The sequence below is a fragment of the Herpailurus yagouaroundi genome, unplaced genomic scaffold (genome assembly GCF_014898765.1).
Source record: "Herpailurus yagouaroundi ecotype Mexico unplaced genomic scaffold, PumYag 140, whole genome shotgun sequence".
Lineage (NCBI taxonomy): Eukaryota > Metazoa > Chordata > Mammalia > Carnivora > Felidae > Herpailurus > Herpailurus yagouaroundi.
This window is the reverse complement of record NW_024412395.1, coordinates 456,196-479,814: the sequence shown is the minus strand read 5'-3', so window position 1 is coordinate 479,814 and position 23,619 is coordinate 456,196. Positions and strand designations below refer to the sequence as shown.

General features: G+C 40.7%; 1 protein-coding gene across 4 annotated transcripts in view; it reads right to left on the bottom strand.

Annotated features, from left to right (window-relative positions):
• ARHGEF4 (Rho guanine nucleotide exchange factor 4) overlaps window positions 1–23,619 on the bottom strand; it is a 266,455-nt gene that overhangs the window by 17,664 nt on the left and 225,172 nt on the right. For 2 of the 4 annotated variants that reach the window (XM_040474689.1, XM_040474691.1), the window contains exon 5: window positions 4,514–4,686. In XM_040474689.1, coding sequence (XP_040330623.1) covers window positions 4,514–4,686 — 173 coding nt within the window. The remainder of the gene's footprint in view (window positions 1–4,513; window positions 4,687–23,619) is intronic. The other 2 variants (XM_040474690.1, XM_040474692.1) reach the window with 1 other exon arrangement.

Here is a 23,619-nt window from a genome sequence, read left to right as displayed (position 1 = left end):
CTGTAGCTGACCACCTTGGGGCAGAAGAACCTCTGAACCTGGGCTGGGACCAAGACCTAAGAGTTGGCCACTGCCTTGCCGGGCGGCACCCAGACTTTTGATCCTGGTGAACTGGGGTGATAGCAGGGAACACAATGACAACGTCCTTTTTGTGTATGTTTCATGACCAAAAAAGCAAAGCCAGAAAAGCTTGAAAGCAAAGGTCTTGGCCCTTGAGGGGTTCAAACTGGATGGTTCCGAGCCAGGGAGGGGAGGGTAAGTGGAGGAGGTAGCAGGGAGTTGCAGGGAGGCACTGCCAGTGGCAGGACTGGCAGGGAGATGGACAGGTGACATAGGTGTTTGGACAGATGAGGAATAAGCCCCCAGCACTGTGGCTTGGGGATGGATGAGGAAAACTGCTCTGGGTGTGCTGGCCACCAGACAACTTACAGTCCTGGCCCAGGGTCTCCTGCTACCCCATCTCATGGAGAGTTAAGTGAGGTTGTTGTCCAACAACAGGGCATGAAAAGGTATCTGGGGCACTGACCAGTATCAGGCTCTTCCTTTGGACTGGTGCCACAAGGGGTACCAGAGCCAGGTAGGCCTTGGGATGGATCTCCAGGCTCACAGACACTGGGGAAGACAGAAACACCTGGAGAGAAGGTCAGACTATCTCCATGGAGGGGGAGGTCATAAGCTGGCCTGGTGTCCTGAGTGTCCTCTTAGTGTTCCACAAAGAGTTTCTGGGAGCTTGAGGATGGCAAGACTGTCTTCTATCCTCAGGTTACCCTATGGCCTGTGGGCCAGGACAGTCCTGCTTCCCACCCGCTGTGCTGGCCTAATTATTGGTAGGGCTCCTATTATGCTCTAAGCCCCAGGTTAGAGGACAAGATTTATGTCTGACTGCCCTCTAGTTCACACTTATCTCTTCTCAGCAGGAGGATCCAGGAACTATCCTTGGCACGCCCCCTCCATGCCCTCCTAGAGCAGGGACATCAGGTGCTTGGAGCAGACCTGGATACAATAAGACCCTTAGAGCCAGAGTCAGGTAGTGGGCAGAACTAGGGAAGACTGGCTCCACACATGCGCCCTTTGTTAATGCAGCCATGACCTGGCCCCCAGGGGAGATGCTGCCACCCACAGCATAACGGAGGGGGCATCAGAAGACCCCAGGCCAGGAGCCATGCCCTCCCCTCCTCTGGTCCCATCTCACAACTGGGCGGGGGGTGGGGGCGGTGTAGGGCTGGTGGAAATGAAAAGAAGACACCTCTTCCTTTCAGCCCTCAACCCCAGAAAAAAATCCTTGGGCTAATGATACCCTCAGGCCTGACTCCAGCCCAGCAAAGTATGCTCAGAGCCTCATGAGGCAGGGAAAGGCTGGGAAAGGCCGGGAAGAGGGTGAGGAATTGGCCAAACAGACATAGGCCTCAGTCATGGGCATCTGGACAAGGTACCAGACCGCATGACGCTCAAAAAAAAAAAAAAAAGAACACTTCTAGGCACTGCAGTTAACTCATTTGCAGGGTCTGGACTATCACGAGGTGCAAGGCACAAGTGAGATGCAGAGAATACAGAATGAATATGATATTGTGTCCCTTTTCACTTTTGTCAGCGCACAGACATGCACTGCCTATCCCCACCCTCAACATTCCTATATATTCTGTATCCCAGGGCCTGGGACACTACTTGACAATAATTACATGCTCAGTAAATATGTCACATGCATTCAACACACACATATACACATCACATTCATAAACCTGCATGTGCATGTGTTTGTGAGCACATGCACTCATTTCTTCTGTACCCAGAATACAAAAATGCTTCACTATTCTCCCCTATGTCTACTGCGCTTTGGACTGGATGGTTTGAACTCCCTTCTGTTTAGGAAACTGAGATGTGGTGTCTTCTTCTGAGGTCAATACAAACGAGAAAGTGTCACAATTTAGAACATGATATGTGTGTCTAAAAAATATAAGTTAATATGTGATTTTAGAGCAAGATAAATATTCTTTAGTATGGACTTTTCTCTGACATCTGTTGCTGCTATAATCTCTAAGTATGAAACTCATGTTGACCCTAGCAAATCAGCTTGCCACACATGTGAACCAGCAGTGAGTGCTGGTGTGTTCAGGGCATTCATGGTGGGGCTTCACTGCTCTTGGAAGGCCAAGTGAAGTAGCCTTATTGCAGAATCACCTTTTATATCTCTTCAGTTTCTGATAAGGTGGGTCTATTCAATGCTGCTGACAAATGGGTGCTGCCTTTCCTAAGTCCCTTATACACCTGGGTACAGTGACCCTCCTGTAGCTGCCAGTGCAGCTCAAGTGACACACCCATCCCACCAGAGGAAACTGAGGCCCTGAGGATTGGATGACTGGCCACATGTCCTCCACTGTCCAGTGGCAGGGTGGGGGGGCAGATGCAGTGCTTCCAGCCTCCAAACCCAGGCCCTGCCCTTCATGCTATGTTGCCCTGAAAAGGGGATCTAGAAGTGCTGGTGGGTCTCATGAAGGAGAGCAGCCTGGTGGACACTGACACCTGCATTCGCTGCTGCATCACTGGAGAGGGGCTCCCCAGTCTGACTGGCTGCCCTCCTGCATGATGTGACATGTCCTTCCCCACAGGGGCATGTCCAGGAAAGACAAGTACCCTGAAGCACCAAGCACTTTAAACATAAGATACAACATCACCCCCCGTCTACTCAGGAACCTCAAATACCAAGAAAGACCTTTGAACCAAACAAGAAACAAAGTCTCTAAGCAGCTAAAATAGGTGCTATCCAATTCATGATCTAAATTACCTTTATTTCCTTCATAGAGGTGCCCTCTGCCAGCAGCTATTGGTTCTTAGAGCACTCCTGGCTCTTGGCTTTCCTTATCCAAAACCTTTTAGAATGAATAACTTGTCAAGGGCCCCAGAAGGCACTTCCTTACCAGCAGCAAGATATGACAGACCAGAATTTCACCCTCAAGTAGGAGATACACAACTATGAAAAGCAGACACAAGACCTCTAACAATGCAGCACTGATGGCTAATCAAATATCCCCACAACTGTTCAGAGTCTCTAAAAGCTTTATGTTAGCATTCCTTCCTCACTATCATCCTCATTGCTGGACAACTCACCATATGCCAGGTTATCTATGTTATTTCAGTTAGTCCTTATGTAAGTTCATGGCTATCCTTGTTTACAGTTAAGTAAACCAGAATTCAGAGGGTTAGCTGCTCAGAGCTTTACGCCAGGCAGGGTACTGGGCAGGGAGGAACTCCCATCCAGGAGTGGGAAGCCCCAAAGTCCGGATTCTCCCCTCTTACACCATGCTACTCTCCACCAGGGCTGGGGCCCAAGACTGAGGAGGGCAGCCTGAGACTTCAAGAAAAACCATTATCTGTGAATTCTGCTTAAGAAGTCATATTTTAGGACATCTTCCATTCAAAATAACCTATGAGAAGCACTTAAAGAAAGGCTTTATGTATTGGAAAAATCAACTTATTTAACTTATTTGAATATGTATTCTTTAACAAATGGATCTTGAATAAAGCATTATTCAATGACTGTTTTAAATCATTTATTCAGAGCTGGGCCTGGGGAAAGAGTTCATCCACCATCAACAGTTTGTAACCATCTGTCCAGTAAGTAGGTAATAAGGACAGGACATTCCTTGAGGGTTTCTGAGAAGCCCACCAGCCCACTCATTCACTCAAACTGTAAATTGATCCCTTCCGAGGTGTAAGATCCTGGGTGGTCAGATTCTGGTTTTGATGAAGCATTAATAGATAGTAGCTCATGACTAGGAAGAGAACATGGTGTTGTTATGGATGTGGGTTATGGACCACATTATGTTTAATGCCTCCCACCCCCGAATTAAAAGCGAAGAAGGGGAGAAAATAGGAGTATAAGTGATAAAAAGAGAGGAGTCAAGGTCTCAAAATTTCTCTGTCCTTGGACAATGCAGAAGGAGTCCTCGGTATGGGAACCAGTTTTGCCTAGAGGAAGTTTGTCACTAATTTCTTCTGCGTAGGTAGGAACAGAAAGAGAAAAAAAAAAGAGTAACTTGCACACAGTTGTCATAGCAACCATAATAAGTTTTGAGCTCTAGGAGTCAACAGGAAAGAAATCAATTTTCACTTGCCTCACTCCCCCCAATCCTGTCCTGAAAACTTCTTGGAGGGAGGGGGCTAAGCCCTGGCCTTCCTCCCACCAAGCAGAGTTCCTGCATCCAGGAATTGGGTAGGATAGACCAGTACACTTTGATTGTAGGTCCTGAGTCATGCCTGCCATTCTGGGTTCCCTGTAGGTCCATAAGGGCAGAGGGGTGGGCCCTGTATTTGGGTTAGCTCTGCTAGCAGATACCACATCCTAAAGGGAGAACCACAGGCTCAAATGGTGTTGTGTGCATGCTGGTGCCACTGCCATCTGCTTGGAACACAGAGCCTGTGGACATCTAGGTCTGTGTGAGCATGCTGGACTCATCCTGACAGCCAAGCCATCTGTCCCAGTCCCTTCCCTTCACCCATGCAGCCCTGGCCCTACCTCATTGATGGCCAGCTGCTCACCACCCCCTCCAGGGTGGCTGTAGTGGTGGCTGGAGCTGTGCAGGTCCTCATACAGGTCCTCCTCACTCCCTGCCTCGTCAGCACGGATGGCCGGGTCCAGAACTCCATCAGGGATAGCTGGAAGGAGAGACACTAGCTGGCAAAGAGGAGCTGAGGAAGAGGGACAGGCAGAGAAGGAGATGACCTTTTTCAGGATAAATGCTCCTTCGAGAGGAGGGAGAAGACCTGGGAACTAGTTTCTCAAACCATTTTTGCTGCAAAATCGTTGTCTAGTTGAAAGAGGGCACTGGTTGACTTTCACCCCATCATTGTTAATCACCATTCAATTCCCACCAACTCCATAAACAAGGAAACTCATATGTCTGCCAGAGCATGGCACTCAAGAGCCCCTCCATCTGAACCAGCATGCCAAGTCTGATAGAAGGCCCTTAAGAATAATGCTAACAATTTATTATGAAATATATATATATATGAATATATGTATTTGGATATATATATATCCAAAGAAATATATAGTATATACATTTAAATATAGGTAGAAAATTAATAAAATGAACTCCCATAGTACTTACTCTGTTTAAGAAAAACACCAGAGTCTTAGAATTCAACTGCCTGTATGCCCTACTCCAATTGCATTCCCCTCTCTTCTCTCTTTCCTTTAGGGCTATCCAATATTTCAAAGTTCTATAAATCATACCCATGCTGTATTTAGCATTTATTTCTGTCAAGTTTTGCATGGTTTGACCTTACATAAATGGGACCATCCAGTAGCTTCTCTTTGACTGACCTTTCTTTCTTTCTTTCTTTCTTTCTTTCTTTCTTTCTTTAATTCAACTTTTTTTTTTTTTTTTTTTTTTACTCAACAGCTTTTTTTTGGGTTATGCAGCTGTGACTGATTCAGTCTCACTGCTGCACAATCTTGCATTTTATGAATACGTCACATTTTACATACCCATTGCACTGCTGGAGACATTGGGTGCTTTTCTGTGTTGTTGCCAGTGTAAACGATGGCATTGCAAACATACCTACAAACCTCCTGGGCACATGTCTCAGAGTTTCACCTTGGACGGTGTTTCTCAACTCTTTCTCATTATTAACCCCTAAAGAGCCTTTTATACATGGTTTTCCTAATCATCTCAATGAAAATTTAATACTACAAATATACCATATGTTTGTTTTATGTTCTGTGGCTCTTTGGAAAGCCACAAACTATCATAATACCTAAGGTTTTTGCCCCCTTTGGCAAAATTATTACCCCTGGTGTGAATTCATGCTCTAGGGGGCATGTGCCCAGGTTTGGCATTCCTGGGTTGTAGGTATGCCAAACTGTTTCCCAAAGCTATTCCACCACTTAAGACCTCCAACAGTGTGTATGCATGTTCCCACCACTCTGAGGACTGGCATTGTCAGACATTGTTGACAGGCTGATGGGTATGGAACCATATCTTACTGTGGTTTGAATTCACCCGTCTCTGATCACTAATGAGGTGAACACACCTTATCTATACTTATGAGTCACTAGTATCTCCTTTCATATGAAATATCTATGTCAACTGAGCTTGTTGGTCTTTAATGTAATCATTAATGTAAAAAAAATTTATTTCTATATATATATATATATATATATATATATATATATATATATATGTACATACACTGCTCTCATTCTCCATACTAAATCTTTGTCACCCACATGTATCAAAAATATGGTCTCCCACTTTGTGGCTTGTCCTGTCTCCTTAAATTACTTTTGATGAACAGAAGTTCTTAATTTTCATATAGACAAATTTATCAATCTTGTTCTATATGGTTTTGTGTTTAGGAAACTCTTCCCTACCTCAAAGTTACAATATTTTCCTATGTTATTCTTCAATGTTTTATAGTGTTTTTGTTTTGTTTTAAGTAGGGCTCATGCCCAGCATGGAGCCCAACATGGGGCTTGAACTCATGGTCCTGAGATCAAAACCTGAGCTGAGATCAAGAGTCAGACACTTAACTGACTGGGCCCCCCAGGTCCCCCCTATAGTTTTTCTTTTGATATCAAGTTTTTATGCAACTGGGAATATATTTGTGTATTGTATATCGTGTATTGTGTGGGTTGGAATCTGTGGTACTGTGATTTATAATAAGAAATATATATTTGGTCTTCCACCTGGTCCAGGCAAAGACCTCCTAAAACCCTTGGGAATACCCAGTGATAAGAGAGATAAAGGTTTTTTTGTTACATTAATCTGACTTCCAGAAAGCCCCTAGGTAACCTAGGGATGGGGATGGTTGCCAGGGGAAACAACCCTGAGATTAGAGGTTTAGAACTTTTAGTCCCATCCCCCAACCTACTTCTGGGGCACGGAGAGGGGTTGGAGGTTGAGGTAATAGCCAATGGCCAATGATTTAGTCAATCATGCCTACATAATGAAGCCTCTATAAAAACCCAAAGGACAGTGTTTGGAGAGCTTTCTGGTTGGTGAACACACAGAGACTGGGAGAGTGGCATACCTGGAGAGGGCATGGCAGCTCTGTGACCCTTCCCACATTACTTGCCTGTACATGTCTTCCATCTCATTGTTCCTGAGTTATATCCTTTTATAATAAATCAGTAATCAGTCAGTAAAATGTTTCTCTGAGTACTGTGAGCTGCTCTAGCACATTACTTGAACACAAGGTGGGAGTCAGCTGGAACCTCCAATCGACAGCCTGTTGGTCAGAAGCACCTGGAGTTTGTGACTAGTGTCCAAAGTGGGAGAAGAAGGGTAGTTGTACAGGACTGAGCCCTGTTAATCTGTGGGATCTGATGCTATCTCCAGGTAGAGAGTGTGAGAATTGAGTTGAATCGTAGGACACCTCGCTGGTGTCTGAGAATTGCTTGGTGGTGGGAGCACACATGACAATGGGGTCCAGAACCTTTAGAATCCAATTTCATTTTTTCTGTAAAGATAAGCAATTGTCTTAGCACTATTTGTGGAATAGATGGTCCTTTCCTATGGATCCATAATGTTTGCTCTGTCCTTAAATCAAGTTGTTGACTCTATTCTTGTGGGAGGCAGAGTAATGGACCCCCAAAAATGTCAAAATCCTAATCCCTGGAGTCCATGAATATGTTATTTTATATGACAAAGAGGAATTAAGGTTGCAGATGGAATTAAGTCTGCAAACCAGCTGACCTCAAAATAGGGAGATTATCCCGGATTACCCGGGTGAGCCAAACATAGGTGAAAATATTAACTTTCAAGACTCACCTCAAGCATTACCTCCTCTGTGCAAGTCTTATTAGACATCATCACTCCAAGGACTGACATCAGCTTCTATTTCACTCCCGAGGTGCTTTGTACAGACAATGGTTATGGCATTTATCATACGTCCCCTATATATTGCATTGTCTGACTGTCTCTCCCAAAGGCAGTAACCATGCCTTATTCATTGATGTAGACTTCTGTAAGTGTTAAAGAAATGAATGAGTAGACAGATGGGTGGAAGAATGGTGTACAGAGGAATGATAGAACAGATGAATAAAAAAGTGGAGAGATGAATAAATGAACGCAGAGAGGCCTAGAAGAGAAATAGTTGAAGGCAGAGCCTATGAGGCCTGGCAGAGCCAATACCAGGAATACAGTTAAAGTTGCATGCACGTGGCTGAATATGGAAACAGAAGCATGTGACTTGAGAGCAGCATCCTGTCCCTGGAACTGACCCGAGAAAGCCCTCTGCTCTAGCCTGGCAGCAATGGTCTGAGCCCAGCTTGGGGGCAGGAGCTAATAGTTCTGCCACTGACCCACGCAATCAAGAGTCCCAAGGAACCCTCATCATTTTTATTTCATTTATGTTTTTAAATTGTTTTATAATGGAAAGTTTGAAATATGTACAAATGAAGAGATGACAGTGTAAATGAATCTTGTACACCCATCATCCAGCTTCAACAATTCTCAACATGAGGGCAATCTTGCTTCATCTTTATCCCCTCTCCACAGATCCAGGATATGACATAATTCCATCTGTAAATACTGTAGTATATATTTATAAGAGACGAGGACTCTGTCTTTATAAAAAATGTAGCTGCAATACACATCTAAAACAAACTATAATCCATCAAAGGTTCTCTGAGTGGCATACCTTCTCCTCTAGAGCATTAAAAAAACTTTTTATTTTGAAATAACCATAGAGTGTAGGGAATTTGTAACAGTAGTGAAGAGGTCTTGTGTACCCTTCACACAGTGATTACAGCTTATGGAATTCTAATATAATATCACAGCCAGGAAAATTACCTTGGTACAATGTGTGTATATGGTTCTAAGTCATTTTATCACCTGTGTAGATTTGTGTAACCACCACAGCAACCAGTATGTAAGCTTTAGAGGTTGACTTTTTTCACTCAGCCAAAGGCCCTTGAGATCTGTCTGAGTTGTTTGTATTTAAACCTCATTCCTTTTTATCGCTTACTAGTATTCCATGCAATGGGTTTACAGGTTTGTTTAATCATTCAGCCCACTGACAGACATCCAAGTGATTTCCAATTTTACACTGTTACAAATAAAGGTACTAAGAACAAGTTTTCATTTCTCTGGGATGAATGTAATTGCTCAGGAGTGTAATTGCCAGGTCATATGGCAGAGCTCAAGGAAGGGCCTGACCTCACGAACTGTGAGATCATGACCTGAGCTGAAATCCAGAGTCAGACATTCATCCGACTGAGCCACCCAGGTGCCCCAAGTGTTTAGTTTTTTAAGAAACTGCAGAACAGTTTTCCAGAGTAGTGGTACCATTTTACATACTCACCAGTAATGTATGTTTCTCAAGAATCCTTACCTGAATCTCGTATTGTCACAATTTTATATTTTAGACATTCTGATAGGTGTACAGTGATATTGCATCATGGTCTTATTTTGCATTTCCCAAAGGGCAGGTGCTGTTGAACATTTTTTGATGTGATTATTTGTCATCCATATATTTTTAATGGTGCAGTATTCCTTCAGGTCTTTTTTTTTTTTTGCCTCTTTCCTAATTAGATTGTTTATTGCTTTAATGTGGAGATTTGTAAATTCTTAAAAAACACTTTTTTTATCAAGTAAACTCTGCCCTCACCATGGGGCTTCAAATCATGATCCCAAAATCAAGAGTCATGTGCTCTCCCAACTGAACCAGTCAGGTACCCCTGAAAATTCTTTTTTCTTTTTTTTAATTTAAAATATTAAATTATATATTTTTTAAGTATTTTATTTTTAAAGTTTATTTATTTATTTATTGATCTGTGAGAAAGTTATTTATTTATTTATAATATGAAATTTATTGTCAAGTTGGTTTCCATACAACACCCAGTGCTCATCCCAAAAGGTGCCCTCCTCAATACCCATCACTCCTCCCTCCCTCCCTCCCACCCCCCATCAACCCTCAGTTTGTTCTCAGTTTTTAAGAGTCTCTTAAGGTTTGGCTCCCTCCCTCTCTAACTTTTTTCCATACAACACCCAGTGCTCATCCCAAAAGGTGCCCTCTTCAATACCCATCACTCCTCCCTCCCTCCCTCCCACCCCCCATCAACCCTCAGTTTGTTCTCAGTTTTTAAGAGTCTCTTATGGTTTGGCTCCCTCCGTCTCTAACTTTTTTTTTTTCCTATCCTTCCCCTCCCCCATGGTCTTCTGTTAAGTTTCTCAGGATCCACATAAGAGTGAAAACATATGGTATCTGTCTTTCTCTGTATGACTTATTTCACTTAGCATAACACTCTCCAGTTCCATCCACGTTGCTACAAAGGGCCATATTTCATTCTTTCTCATTGCCACGTAGTATTCCATTGTGTATATAAACCACAATTTCTTCACCCACTCATCAGTTGATGGACTTTTAGGCTCTTTCCATAATTTGGCTATTGTTGAAAGTGCTGCTATAAACATTGGGGTACAAGTGCCCCTATGCATTAGCACACCTGTATCCCTTGGGTAAGTTCCTAGCAGTGCTCTTGCTGGGTCATAGGGTAGATCTATTTTTAATTTTTTGAGGAACCTCCACACTGTTTTCCAGAGTGGCTGCACCAGTTTGCATTCCCACCAACAGTGCAAGAGGGTTCCCGTTTCTCCACATCCTCTCCAGCATCTATAGTCTCCCGATTTGTTCATTTTAGCCATTCTGACTGGCGTGAGGTGGTATCTGAGTGTGGTTTTGATTTGTATTTCCCTGATGAGAAGCGACGTATTTATTTATTCTGACACAGGGAGAGAGAGGGAGTGCAAGTGGGGGAGGCTCTGCACTATCAGTGTGGGGCCTGATGCAGGGCTCAAACTCTTAAACTGTAAGATCATGACCTGAGCCAAAGTTGGATGCTTAACCAACTGAGCCACCTGGGCACTCCTAAAGATTTTATTTAACTAATCTCCACACACAACATGGGACTTGAACTTACAACCCTAAGATCAAGAGTCTCATGCTCTACTGACTGAACCAGCTGAAACCCTGAACCCCTGAAAACTCTTTATATTTTCTAGATGTGAGTCCTTTGTCAGATATGTGATTTGCAAATATTTTCTCTTAGCAGCTTATTTTTTCATCCTCTTAGTAAAGGTTTTCATGGGGCGCCTGGGTGGCTCAGTCGGTTGAGTGAATGACTTCAGCTCAGGTCACAATCTCGTGGTCCGTGAGTTCAAGCCCCGCGTCGGGCTCTGTGCTGACAGCTCAGAGCCTGGAGCTTGTTTCAGAATCTGTGTCTCCCTCTCTCTGACCCTCCCCCGTTCATGCTCTGTCTCTGTCTCAAAAATAAATAAACGTTAAAAAAAAAAAAAAAACAAAGGTTTTCATGAAGAAAAATTTTAAATTTTGATAAAGTTCAATTCATTGATTTTCCCTTTTATGGATCATGCTTTTGGAATCATGTCCTAAGAACTCATCACAAACCCTAGTTCTAAAATATTTTCACTTGTGTTGTCTTCTAAAAGTCTTTTACCTTTTACATGTAAATCTATGATCCATTTTGAGTTGGGTTTTGTTTTGTTTTGTTTTGTTTTTTCAACTGTTGTATACCTACCTAAACTAGATGATATGGACAAATTCTTAGGAACACACACTTACCAAAACCGACTAAAGAAGAATCAGAAAATCTGAATATACCTAAAATTAGTAGGGAGATTGAAGCAGTAATCAAAAGCTACCCAAAAGAGAGAAGCCTAAGAGTAGATGGCTTCACTTGTGAATTCTACCAAACACATGAATAAAAATTAGCACCAGGGACGGCTGGGTGGCTCAGCTGGTTAAACGTCCGACTTCAGCTCAGGTCATGATCTCATGAACCGTGGGATTGAGTCTTGCATCTGGCTTTGCACTGATAGCTCAGAGCCTAGAGCCTGCTTAGGATTCTCTCTCTTTCTCTGCCCCTCCTCTGCTCATGTGTGCATGTTCTCTCTGTCTCTCTATCTCTTTCTCTCAAAATAAATAAACATTAAAAAAGGAAATAATAAAAACACTTAGGAATAAGTTTAACCAAGAAGGCAAAAGATGTGTACACTGAAAATTACAAAACACTGCTGAAAGATATTACAAAAAATCTAATAAATGGAAAGACATTCTGTATTCATGAAATGGTAAAGTTAATATTATTAAGATGACATTACTATGCAAAGCAATCTACAGATTTCAATGTAACCTCCATCAAAATCCCAATGGCATTTTTACAGAAATAGAAAAACTCCTCCTAAAATTTATATGGAATCTAAAGGGACCCTGAATAGCCAAAATTATCTAAAAAACAAAACAAAACAAAACCAAAAACAAAACCTTTAAAATTAAGTTAGAGGACTCACATTTCCTGATTTCAAAACTTACTAGAAAGCCACAGTAATCAAACAGTGAGCGCTGTCCTAAGGATAGACATATGGGCCAAAAGAATAAAATAGAGATCCCAGAAATAAACCCTCATTCATACATATAGTCATTTGATTTTTGACCAAGATGCCAAGACAGTCAGTGAGGGGAAAAGATAGTCTTTTCAACAAATAGTGTTGGGAAACTGAAATTCTGCATTCAAAAGAATGAAGTTCAATCTTTACCTTATACCATACACAAAAATTAATTCAAAATGAATCAAAGACCTAAATATAAGAACAAAAACTGTAAGACTCTTAGAAGAAAACAGAGGAAAGTCTTTAAGACTTGGATGGGAAAATGGTTTCTTGCATATGACTAAAAGTATGGGTAACAAAAGAAAAAATAGATAAACTGGACTACATCAAAATTTGAAAGGATTGTGTACCAAAGGATAGTCTTGAGAGTGAAAAGGAAGCCCACAGAATGGGAGAAAATAATTGCAAATCACATACCTAATTAGAGATTAATAGGCAGAATATATAAAGAACTCCTATAATTCAAGAACAAGGACAACAACAAACTGAATAAAAAATGGGCAAAAGTCTTGAGTAGATATTTCTTCAAAGAAGATACACAAATGGCTAATAAAGACATAAAAGAATGTTCAACATCAGTAATGATTAGGGAAATGCAAACCAAAACCACAGTGATAACCACTTCACACCCTTTAGGATAACTATGATTTAAAAAAACAAAAAAACAAAAAATGGAAATAGCCAGCACTGAAGAAGACTGAATGAACTAGGACCCTTAGGCACTGCTGACAGGAAAATTAACAGTGCAGCTTCTGTGGAAAACAGTTTGGCAGGTCCTCAAAAACCAAAACATAGACTTACCATATGACTTAGCAACTCCACTTCTAGGTATAGACCCAATAGGATTGAAATCAGACTCAAACAGATACTTATGCACCGATATCCAGAGCAGCATTATTTACAATAGCCCAAAGTGGAAAACAACCCAAATGTCCATCAACAGATGAATGGATAAACAAAATGCAGTATATACATACAACAGAATATTATTCAGCCATAAAGAGGAATGGGGTTCTGATACATGCTACAACATGGATGAACCTTGAAAACACTATGCTAAGTGAAATAAGCCAGACATAAAAGGACACATATTGTATGATTCCATTTATATAAGGTACCTAGAATAGGCAAATTCTTAGTGACAGAAAGTAGATTAGAGGTTACAAGGGGCTATAGGGATAAATTACTGTGTAATACTTAAAAGAGTTTCCAATTGGGGTGATGAAAAACTTGGTGATATATAGTGGTGACGGTTGTACACATAAAAATAATTAATGCCACTGAATTATACAATTAAAGTGGCAAATTTTATAATATATATTTACCACAATTTAAAAAATTACTAATGTATACCACAAACCACTGAATTTTATACTTTAAGTGGGTGAGTTGTATGGTATGTGGCTTATATCTCAACAAAGCTGATTAAAACATCGGTTGGCTATATTTGTTTGGCACTATTTCTGAATACTCTGCTCTGTTCCAATGATCTATTTGTTTATTCCTCCAATACCACACAGCCTGTACCATACAGTATTCTGTAGCTGTATAATAATTTTTGAAATTTGGTAGAGTGATTCCTCCTACTTTATTCCCCTTTTTCAGAATTGTTTTAGCTATTCTCATTTCTTTCCCTTTTATATACATTTTAGAATAATCTTGTCTATAATTAAAAAAATACTATAGTTGCTGAGATTTGATAGAAATTGCATTAAAACTGTGGATCAATTTGGAGATAACTGACATCTTTACTCTGTTGAGTCCTCTAATCTGTGAACATAAAATATCTCTCCATAATTTAGATCTTTGATTTCTTTCACACTGCATTATTTTAAAGCAAATCTCACACATCATATAATTCAATCTGTAAATACTATAGAATATGTCTTAAAAGATACAGACTCTCTGTCTCTGTCTCTGTCTCTGTCTCTCTCTGCCACACCTTCTTCTCTAGGGAATTTAAAAATCAGTGGTCTTGAGGGAAATAAAACTCATTGTAAGAGTCCCTACTTTCCTTGCCTTTTTTCTTAGCCAGTCCCAGCTGGAGTCTCAGCAGCTCACAGGAGGATTGCTCACCTAGCAAACTTGCAGCTCAGGAGAAAAGAAAAGTGTTTCATCATGAGTGTCCCAATATTTTTATTTATTGTCTAATATCCAGCTTCCATCACCCAGGTCTAGGGTGGAGGTAGTGTTTGCATTAAAAGGAAAGAGGGGGAAATTTCTGGGAGTGAGTGTAGGCCATAGTGGGAGAATGACCCCAGGACTAAGTTAGGAAACCCAGGCCCTGGCTGGTCTGTACAAATGGGCAGGGACAGAGTTGTCACCTTCTCTCTGAGAGGTAGCCCAAACCCCTTTCTTACAAAGCAAGGCCAAGTGGAAGATTCACATGTAGTTGGCTTAAATGAAAGTGCTAAAGGGGGGAAGCAAGTGTACCACAAGCATCTTTGGGTAAATAAATACACGACCACAACATGGCCTGGTCAACACGAGTCAGTCGTGACCTAAATTTTTAATTTGTATATAGGAAGACAAGTCAGCTGTCTGATCCACTCTAAGAATCTAACAATTTAGAACACTGAAACAGCAAAAGAACCAAGAAATCTGGATTCTAGATAAAGGCCAGCAAGGCCCTTGTACCTCTGATAAACAGCACCTAAACCATTCCTTGTCTCCACTTATAAGGAAAGGCCACAGTTTTGCCAACAAGTGGAGACAGTCCCAGGGGAATCTTTTCGGTGCTGCTCTAGACCTCTGGAAATTACAGTTCTCAAAGTGTGGTCCCCAGACATTAGCATCACTTGGGAACTTGTTACAGATGCGGTTTTTGGGGTTCCCAGGACCTCTGGGGTGGAACCCAGCAGGCAGAGCTGAAAGTCTGAAATTGCTGCTCTCAGTCAAGAGTCCTTAACAAAGTGACTTAACTAACTGCCAGGAAATTTCTGCTCCAGCAGATCGATCAGGAAATACATTCTTTAGGGGGTGGCCTCAGGGCACTTTTAGAAACCTGTAAAGAGATTGGCACATAGTTGCAGAGTAAAAACAGAAACTCGAGAATGTCGGAGCATCTGGAGTGGTGAAGGGAGCCTCAGCTGTTCCCTGGGCACCAACTGGCCAGCGGGTCCACTTACTATGCATTTGCTTCTTTCTTTCTGAATTCACTCAGAAGTACTCAGTGCTCATTGTGTGTGTACCATTAGATACACACTGGGTTCTGAGGATGTGGTGTGAAGAAGACAGACACACTCCTTGCTCTTGTGGGGATCAGTGTCTGAAGGGAAACAGGAATGGAACCATTGACAAGCAGCAGAGCTGTGGAAGAGCAAGCCCAGGAGACATTGGCCAAGCCTGGGACGTGCTGGACACCTCGAGGTTGCAGGACCAGGGGCAAAGGGTGTTCCAGGCAATGGGGGCAGCAGCATCAAGCCCCAGAAGCAAGAGGGTGGGGCTGTCCAAGGACATGCAAGAGTCGTGGAATTCCAGGAATAGAGAAAGGGAAAGGGAAGGACGAGGCAAAGTCTGATGGTCACTTCTTGGGGAGGACAGCTGGTGCAAACAGCGTTGTCCTAGGCAGCCCCTTGCTTAGCAACTGAAGTAAATTCTCAGGTCTGTCACTACATAGGCTTTTTTTTTTTTTTTCAACGTTTATTTATTTTTGGGACAGAGAGAGACAGAGCATGAACGGGGGAGGGGCAGAGAGAGAGGGAGACACAGAATCGGAAACAGGCTCCAGGCTCTGAGCCATCAGCCCAGAGTCCGACGCGGGGCTCAAACTCACGGACCGCGAGATCGTGACCTGGCTGAAGTCGGACGCTTAACCGACTGCGCCACCCAGGCGCCCCGAACATAGGCTTTTTACTACATCCTAGTGACATGGACAGAAAAGGTTAAATTATGTAACCCGTTCTACAGATGAGGAAGTGGGGACTCAGAGAGGTAATGTTCCTTTCGAAAAATCACCCCGCTGGCAAGGAGCCAAAGCTGGGACACCAGCCAGATCTCTGGACTGTTTTCACCGAACTGAGTTTGTTTGAATTGAGTTTGTTTACATTTATTTCTCTTCTTCTGCACGAAGGGTTCCTGCTGATGGCAAGTCAAACAAGGGATGGTAAGGTTTGTGTTGATTGTTAAAAGAGCACATAGCATAGGCAGTGTCCATGCATTCATTAATAACCTACTGCCTGCCCTGCATCGTCTAGCAGTAACCAGGTGAAGCAGACACTTCCTGCACTGTGTCTGAGGCCAGGTCTGGGGTCAGGAGTGTGGATCTAGGTGGGGAGGGGCCTGCACTGTGTCCCAGGCCAGGTCTGGGGGCCAAGAATGTGGATTAGGGTGGAGAGCGAGGAGCATCCTCTCAGGCCAGCCCCCACTGGTCTCGATGCCAGGCTGTCCTGACATGATTAATGTCTCTTCATGCGCTCTTGTTTGCACTGGTACCTTTGCTCATGAGTTGGAGTCTGCCTTCTGCCCCAAATCCTTTCCAGCTTCCAGGGTTAAAACAGTTTTTTTCAATTAATAGATTTTATTTGCTAGAAATTTTAGCTTTCCAGAACAATCAAGCAGATAATAAAGTTCCCATATACCCCACACCCAGTTTCCTTTATTATTAAGATCTTGAGCTACATTAGTTACAAAAGTGAACCAATACTAATACATATTATTAACTAAAGTCCCTGCTCTCTTCAGCTTTTCCTCAGTGATTCCTTAATATCCTTTTTCTGTTCCAGGATCCTATATCACATTTAGTGATCTCCACAGATCAAGATTTTTTATTTAGGTGCACAAAGGCTCACTTATTTAAGCTTCTGAGAGTTTTGTTCATCTGGCAAATAAAACTTTATGGGATCTATAGCACCAAACCTGAATGCCCTCTGTCCCACAAGGCCTGCTTGCAGGGTTTTATCATAGGAAAGACCTGAACATCTCTTGTTCCTTCTAGTCTCCTGTCCTTTTATGGAGAGAGAAAATAACTTTTTTCTGAACATTTAGAATGTGCTGGGTGCTTTACACATCAGATTCAAGCCTACCTATGAGATGGGTAATATTAGACACATCACATAGATAAAGACTTGAGGCCCCCAGAGGTTAAGATGCTTGTGAAGTTCTCACAGATAGTGAGCAGCAAAGGCAGGATAAAACTTGCCCAAATGCCCACATTCTTCCCTGAACCTCTCAAGGGCCTCCCTGCTGTCCTGCACTCATGAGCACACAGCCCCTCGTTTCCCTCTGGCCTTCGTGCCCGGTGATCACCCTCTTGCACCTGGCTGAATGGTGCTATGGTTCCGTATTACTCAAAGAATTAAGTACTTGGGAAATCAGTCAAAGTGCAGGTCTCCACATCTAAAAGAGGCTTTGTGATCACAATTACTTCAAAAAGCAATTACATTAAAAAATGTGACATGTAGGGGCACCTGGGTGGCTCAGTCCATTAAGCGTCTGACTTTGGCTCGGGTCATGATCTCATGGTTTGTGGGTTCTAGCCCCGCGTCAGGCTCTGTGCTGACAGCTCAGAGCCTGAAGCCTGCTTTGGATTCTGTGTCTCCCTCTCTCTCTCTGCCCCTCCCCCACTTGTGCTCTGTCTCTCTCTACCAAAAATAAATAAATGTAAAAAAATTTGACATGTCATGCTGTAGCAAGAAGTGAAGCATGGTTTTTGACACATGGCAATTTTATGTTAGGATGCTAAGGATGAGGTGCTAAGGATGTCAGTAACTGTTCCTCTAAGTACAGACTTGCAAAAGTTATGTAATGACTTTGATTTTGTATTTAATATGACCAGCCCACAATATAATACTCTAGATCATAGACTTTTGGAGTACAAATCCAAAGATGTCAATATCTTTGACCAAATTTTTGATAAAGTTTTAGTAAATCAATATAATCCAATTATACTCTACAGAGTAATTATTACTCTATAATATAGAGTATATATACTATATAGTACTCTATACTCTATATATACTTTATATAGTATATATATATATACTATATAGAGTATACTCTATACTCTATATATACTCTATATAGTATATATATATAGTATATATTATATAGTATATAATATAGAGTATATATACTCTAAATAATAATTATTACTCTATAATTATTACTCTGTAGAGTAATCCAATTATTACTCTATAGAGTAATTATACTCTACAATATAGTAAAATACCGTCACATGCTTTACTGAAAGTTTTCATTTTTACCTCAATACCCTGCAATGCAATAGAATCATGTCATACATTACTGCAATAATAAATTTCACTGCAAAAAATTAAGTACCAAATAAAATATCATGATTGTTTATGGTAGGTTATAGTTGAGCCTGTTACTGAAATAAATTGGGGCTTTAAAATGATACAGCTTTCTTCTTTTAGTGTACAGGCTGCTTAAGTTAAATGCAATAGCACAATCTCATGTTGTCTAAAAGGTGTTTGTGCACAAACATTTAAAGAAGACTTAATGGCAATCTTTCTCAAAGTCTTCCAAAAAACTGAAGAGGTAGGAACACTTCCAAACTCATTTTATGAGTCTGTAATTACCCTGATGCCAAAGCCAGACAAAGACAGAATATGAAAAGAAAACTGTAGACCAATAGCCCTAATGAATATTGATGTAAAAGTCATCAACAAAATGCTAGCAAACCAAATTAGAGAATCATACACCACATTAGAAGAATTACACACAATGACCAAGTAGGATTTACCCCTGGGATGCACAACTGTTGCAACAAATGATAATCAATGAATGTGATGCACCATATTAACCAAATAAAGTATAAGAATCATGTGATCATTTCAAGAGTTGCAGAAAAAGTATTTGACAAAATTCACTACCCTGTCATGATAAAAAAATCTCAACAAACTAGGGATAGAAGTACCTCCACATGTATAAAGGCCATGTATAAATTTCTACAGCTGGCATGGTACTCAATGGTAAAAACATGAAAGCTTTTCCTCTGACGTCAGGAATGAGACAAGGATTGCCCACTCTGACCACTTCTATTCAACACAGCACTGGGAGTTCTAGCCAGAGTAACTAGGGGGGAAAAAAGGCATCCAAACTGGAAAGGAAGTACAATTTTTCCTGCTTGCATTTTATTATCTTATATATAGAAAATCCTAAAGACTCTATTAGAAAAACTGTTAGAATTAATAAATGAATTCAGTGAAGGATGGATATACAAAATAAAGATACAAAAATCACTTGTGTTTTTATACACTAGCAAAAACCATCTGAAAAGAAAAGGAAAACAATTCCACTTAAAATAGCACCAAAAAAAAAAATTACTTAGAAATGAGCCTAAGGAGAGGAAAGACTTGTCTACTAAAAACTACAAAACACTGAATAAAGAAATCAAAGAGACAAAAACAAATGGAAAGACAGCCTGTGTTCATGGACCAGAACACTTAATATTATTGAAATGTTCATACTACCCACAATGTAATCTCTATCAAAATCCAAAAGGCATTTCTTTAGAAATAGAAAAAAAAAAAAAAACAAACAATTGTATAATTCATATGGAAACACAAAAGATCACAAACAGACAAATCAGTCCCGAGAAAGAACAAATCTGGAAGCATCACACTTCCTGATTTTAAACTATATTATATTATAAAACTATACTACAGTAATTAAAACAATATGGTACTGACATAGAGACAGACATGTAGACCAATGCAGCAGAACAGGGAACCCGGAAATACGCCCATGCGCATATGGTCAACTGATATTTGACAAGGATGCCAAGAATGTACAATGATGAAAAGACAGTCTCTTTGACAGATGGGGTTGGGAAAACTGGATATCCATACATGAAGGAATGAAACTGGACCTTTATCTTACACCTCACACAAAGGTCAACTCAAAATGGATTAAAGACTTAGATGTAAGTCCTGAAACTGTAAAGAAGGAAACACAGGAGAAAAGCTTACAGCATTTGTGTTGGCAATGATTTAATGAGTATGACCCCAAAAGAACAAGGCAACAAAAACAAAAATAAGCAAGTCAGATTACATCAAATTAAGAAGCTACTGCTCCGCAAAGGAAACAATTAACAAGGTGAAAAGGTAACCTATGGAATGGGAGACAGTATTTGCAAACCATATATCTGATAAGAAGTTAATCTCCAAAGGAACTCCTACAACTCAATAGCAGAAATAACCCAATTAAAAAATGGGCTAAAGACCTGAATAGATGTCTTTCCAAATAAGATATACAAATGGCCAACAGGTAATAAAAAGGTGCTCCACATCACTAATTATCAGAGAAATACAAATCAAAACCACCGTGAGATATCACTTCACACCTGTCAGTGGCTAGTATCAAAAAAACCTAGAAGACAAGTGGAGACAATGCAGAGAAACTGGAACCTGTGTATACTCTTGATGGAAATGCAAAGTTTTGCAGCCATTATGGAAAATAGGATGGAGGTTCCTCAAAAAATTAAAAATAGAACTATCATATGATCTACTAATCCCACTTTTTTTTGATGTTTATTTATTTTTGAATGAGAGAGAGACAGAGTGCAAGTGGAGGAAGGTGAGAGAGATAAGGAGACAGAATCCGAAGCAGGCTCCAGGCTCTGAGCTGTCAGCACAGAGCCCGATGCAGGACTTGAACTCATGAATTGTGAGTTCATGACTTGAGCCGAAGTTGGATGCTTAACAGACTGAGCCACCTAGGTGCCTTGAGGACTAGCCAATTTTGATTGAAGCTACTAGGAACCACTCATGTGGATGTTAATAACATGCACTGCTGGCCAAAGTAGTTGATGCAGAGAGAGGCATGTGTTTACATCCTGACATTTGAGGCTCAAGTCCTAGAATACTGCTGGAATCATTAAGACTTCCCAGAAATTCCATTTTTCTTCTTCTCTGCTACCATCCCTTTTCCTATCAATCCTGATACTGTCTATTCAAATGATCATAGCCTTTTAGACAGATAAAATAAATTTACTCAAGGCTACTTTCCTCCCATTGTCAAAATATTTTCCATAAAAATCCTGGCCATGGGCATGAACACTGTGAAACTTAGAATAATCTGGGGGTGGGGTAGAGGGGTTAAAGTTGGGATAAAGAGGGCTAAAAGAACAGGCATGCTAACATGCTTGGACTATTTTGTTTTAATACCAAGAAAATGCAGTCTAAACCTTTAAGATTCAGATTCAACAAATATTGCATTTATTCCTCTGTCATGTGAACTAAGTTATTTGTCTTCATTCTACATGAGAGAAATGCTGTAGCCTGGAAAGCTTTACCAGGTCACAGTGGTAAACTGTGGCAGAACTGACATAGAAACTTGAGTCCTATGTCTTCAAGTCTGACACATATACCTCTGTACTACCAATTTACCCAGCTCTTGTTTTTTTCTTTTTCTGAAGACCTCTCCAGAATTAACTTAAAGACATTGTCCATTTTGGATCTCCTTTTAAAACACAAATGTGAACGAATTTGATTTCTGAAGTAGAAAAGTCCCTTAAAATATGATAAAATGTAGGACTTTATTACCAAGTGTGCAAATAAATTAATCTTGGTTACAACACTAACACTCACTGTGACTTACACTCATCCTTAATTATTCTACTTCAAGGTGTTTAAGGTCAAGTAAAATGTATTTTCCCATGTCAGAGAATGTCAAAATATCTCCCTCAACTCAATAAATAAAATATTTTTATCTCAAAGGCTCCTAGTTAATAGTGCAATAAACTATCAGAAAAACTCTCCCATGGATAATTATACCCACTGAAAAAAATGTAGAAGTCAACAATTTGATGGCCCTGGAGAATGACCCAAAGCCGGAAGAAATTAGAGGTGAGAAAAACAGAACACTACTGGAGGAGTTTCCTGTCCTTCTAGCTTTTTGCCTTAAGGCAGGCTCCAAGAGCTCACTAAAACTCAGGTAGGAACCTGCGGTCACAGTCTCATTGTCAGGAGAATCAGAAAACAGGATTCAGGGTGATCATAAAAGCGGGAGTGAGGAAGACAATCCCAGAAAAGAGACAATTGAGAGGGAACAGCTACAAATAATTTCTGGGTGGAACTCTGCCCAAATATCTGGCTGACTCCTGAACTCTGGAGGCATGGGAAAGACTAAGAAGTCTCGCTAGGGCTAAAAAACTGAACAGGAATGTGAAGTTCTAATTCAGTAAACTTAATTTCTTGCTAAAAGGAAAAAAAAAAACCCATACTACTCTACAGAGAAACAGATTATAGAGACTCTACAATTTATCATTCGACGAGCAATATACAATCCAAATTTATTATACACATGAAGAAAAGGAAAACATGACTGGTTCTCAAGAGAAAAGTGAGTCAATCAGTGAAACCAACACTTAGATGATCCAGATGTCAGAATCAGCAAATAAGTTATTGTGATAATGCTCAAAAATATACAGGAAAACATGTTTCTAATGAATGAAGAAATAAGAAATGGCAAAGAAATGAAAATTATAACAAAGAATCAAATAGATATTCTAGAACTGAAAAGTATAGTATGTTTAATAAAAATATTCACTGGATGGGCTTATAGCACATTGGAGATATCAGAGGAGAGAGTCAGTGAATTTGTTTTTCTTGTTGGTTTGTTTTGTTTTTTTAATATTTATTTATTTTTGAGTGAGAGAGAGACAGAGTGCAAGCAGGGGAGGGGCAGAGACAGAGGGAGACATAGAATCTGAGGTAGGTTCCAGACTCCGAACTGTCAACACAGAGCCCAACGCAGGGCCTGAACTTGTGAACCGTGAGATCATGACCTGAGCTGAAGTATGACACTTAACCCACCCAGGTGCCCCAAGAGTCAGTGAATTTGAATATAGACCAAAGAAATGATCCAATCTGAAAAAGAGATTTTAAAATGTTGGAAAATAATAAACAGCACCTTAGTGACATGTGGAACAATATCAAATGGTTTAACATTTGATATTTAACATGAGAGAGTAAATGGGGCAGAAATAAATCTTACGAAATAACAGCCAAAATTTTCACAAATTTGGTACAGATTCAAGGTATTCAGTGATCTCCAAGCAGTATAAATAGAAACATAATTAGACAGACCTTAGTTGAATGACAGTTGACTGATCATTATGAGGACAGAAATGTGTTAAGACTATCTTTGAATTCTTTGGCTCAGGTCATGATCTCACGGTTCGTGAGTTCAAACCCCATGTTGAGCTCTGTGCTGACATCTCAGAGCCTGGAGTCTGCTTTGG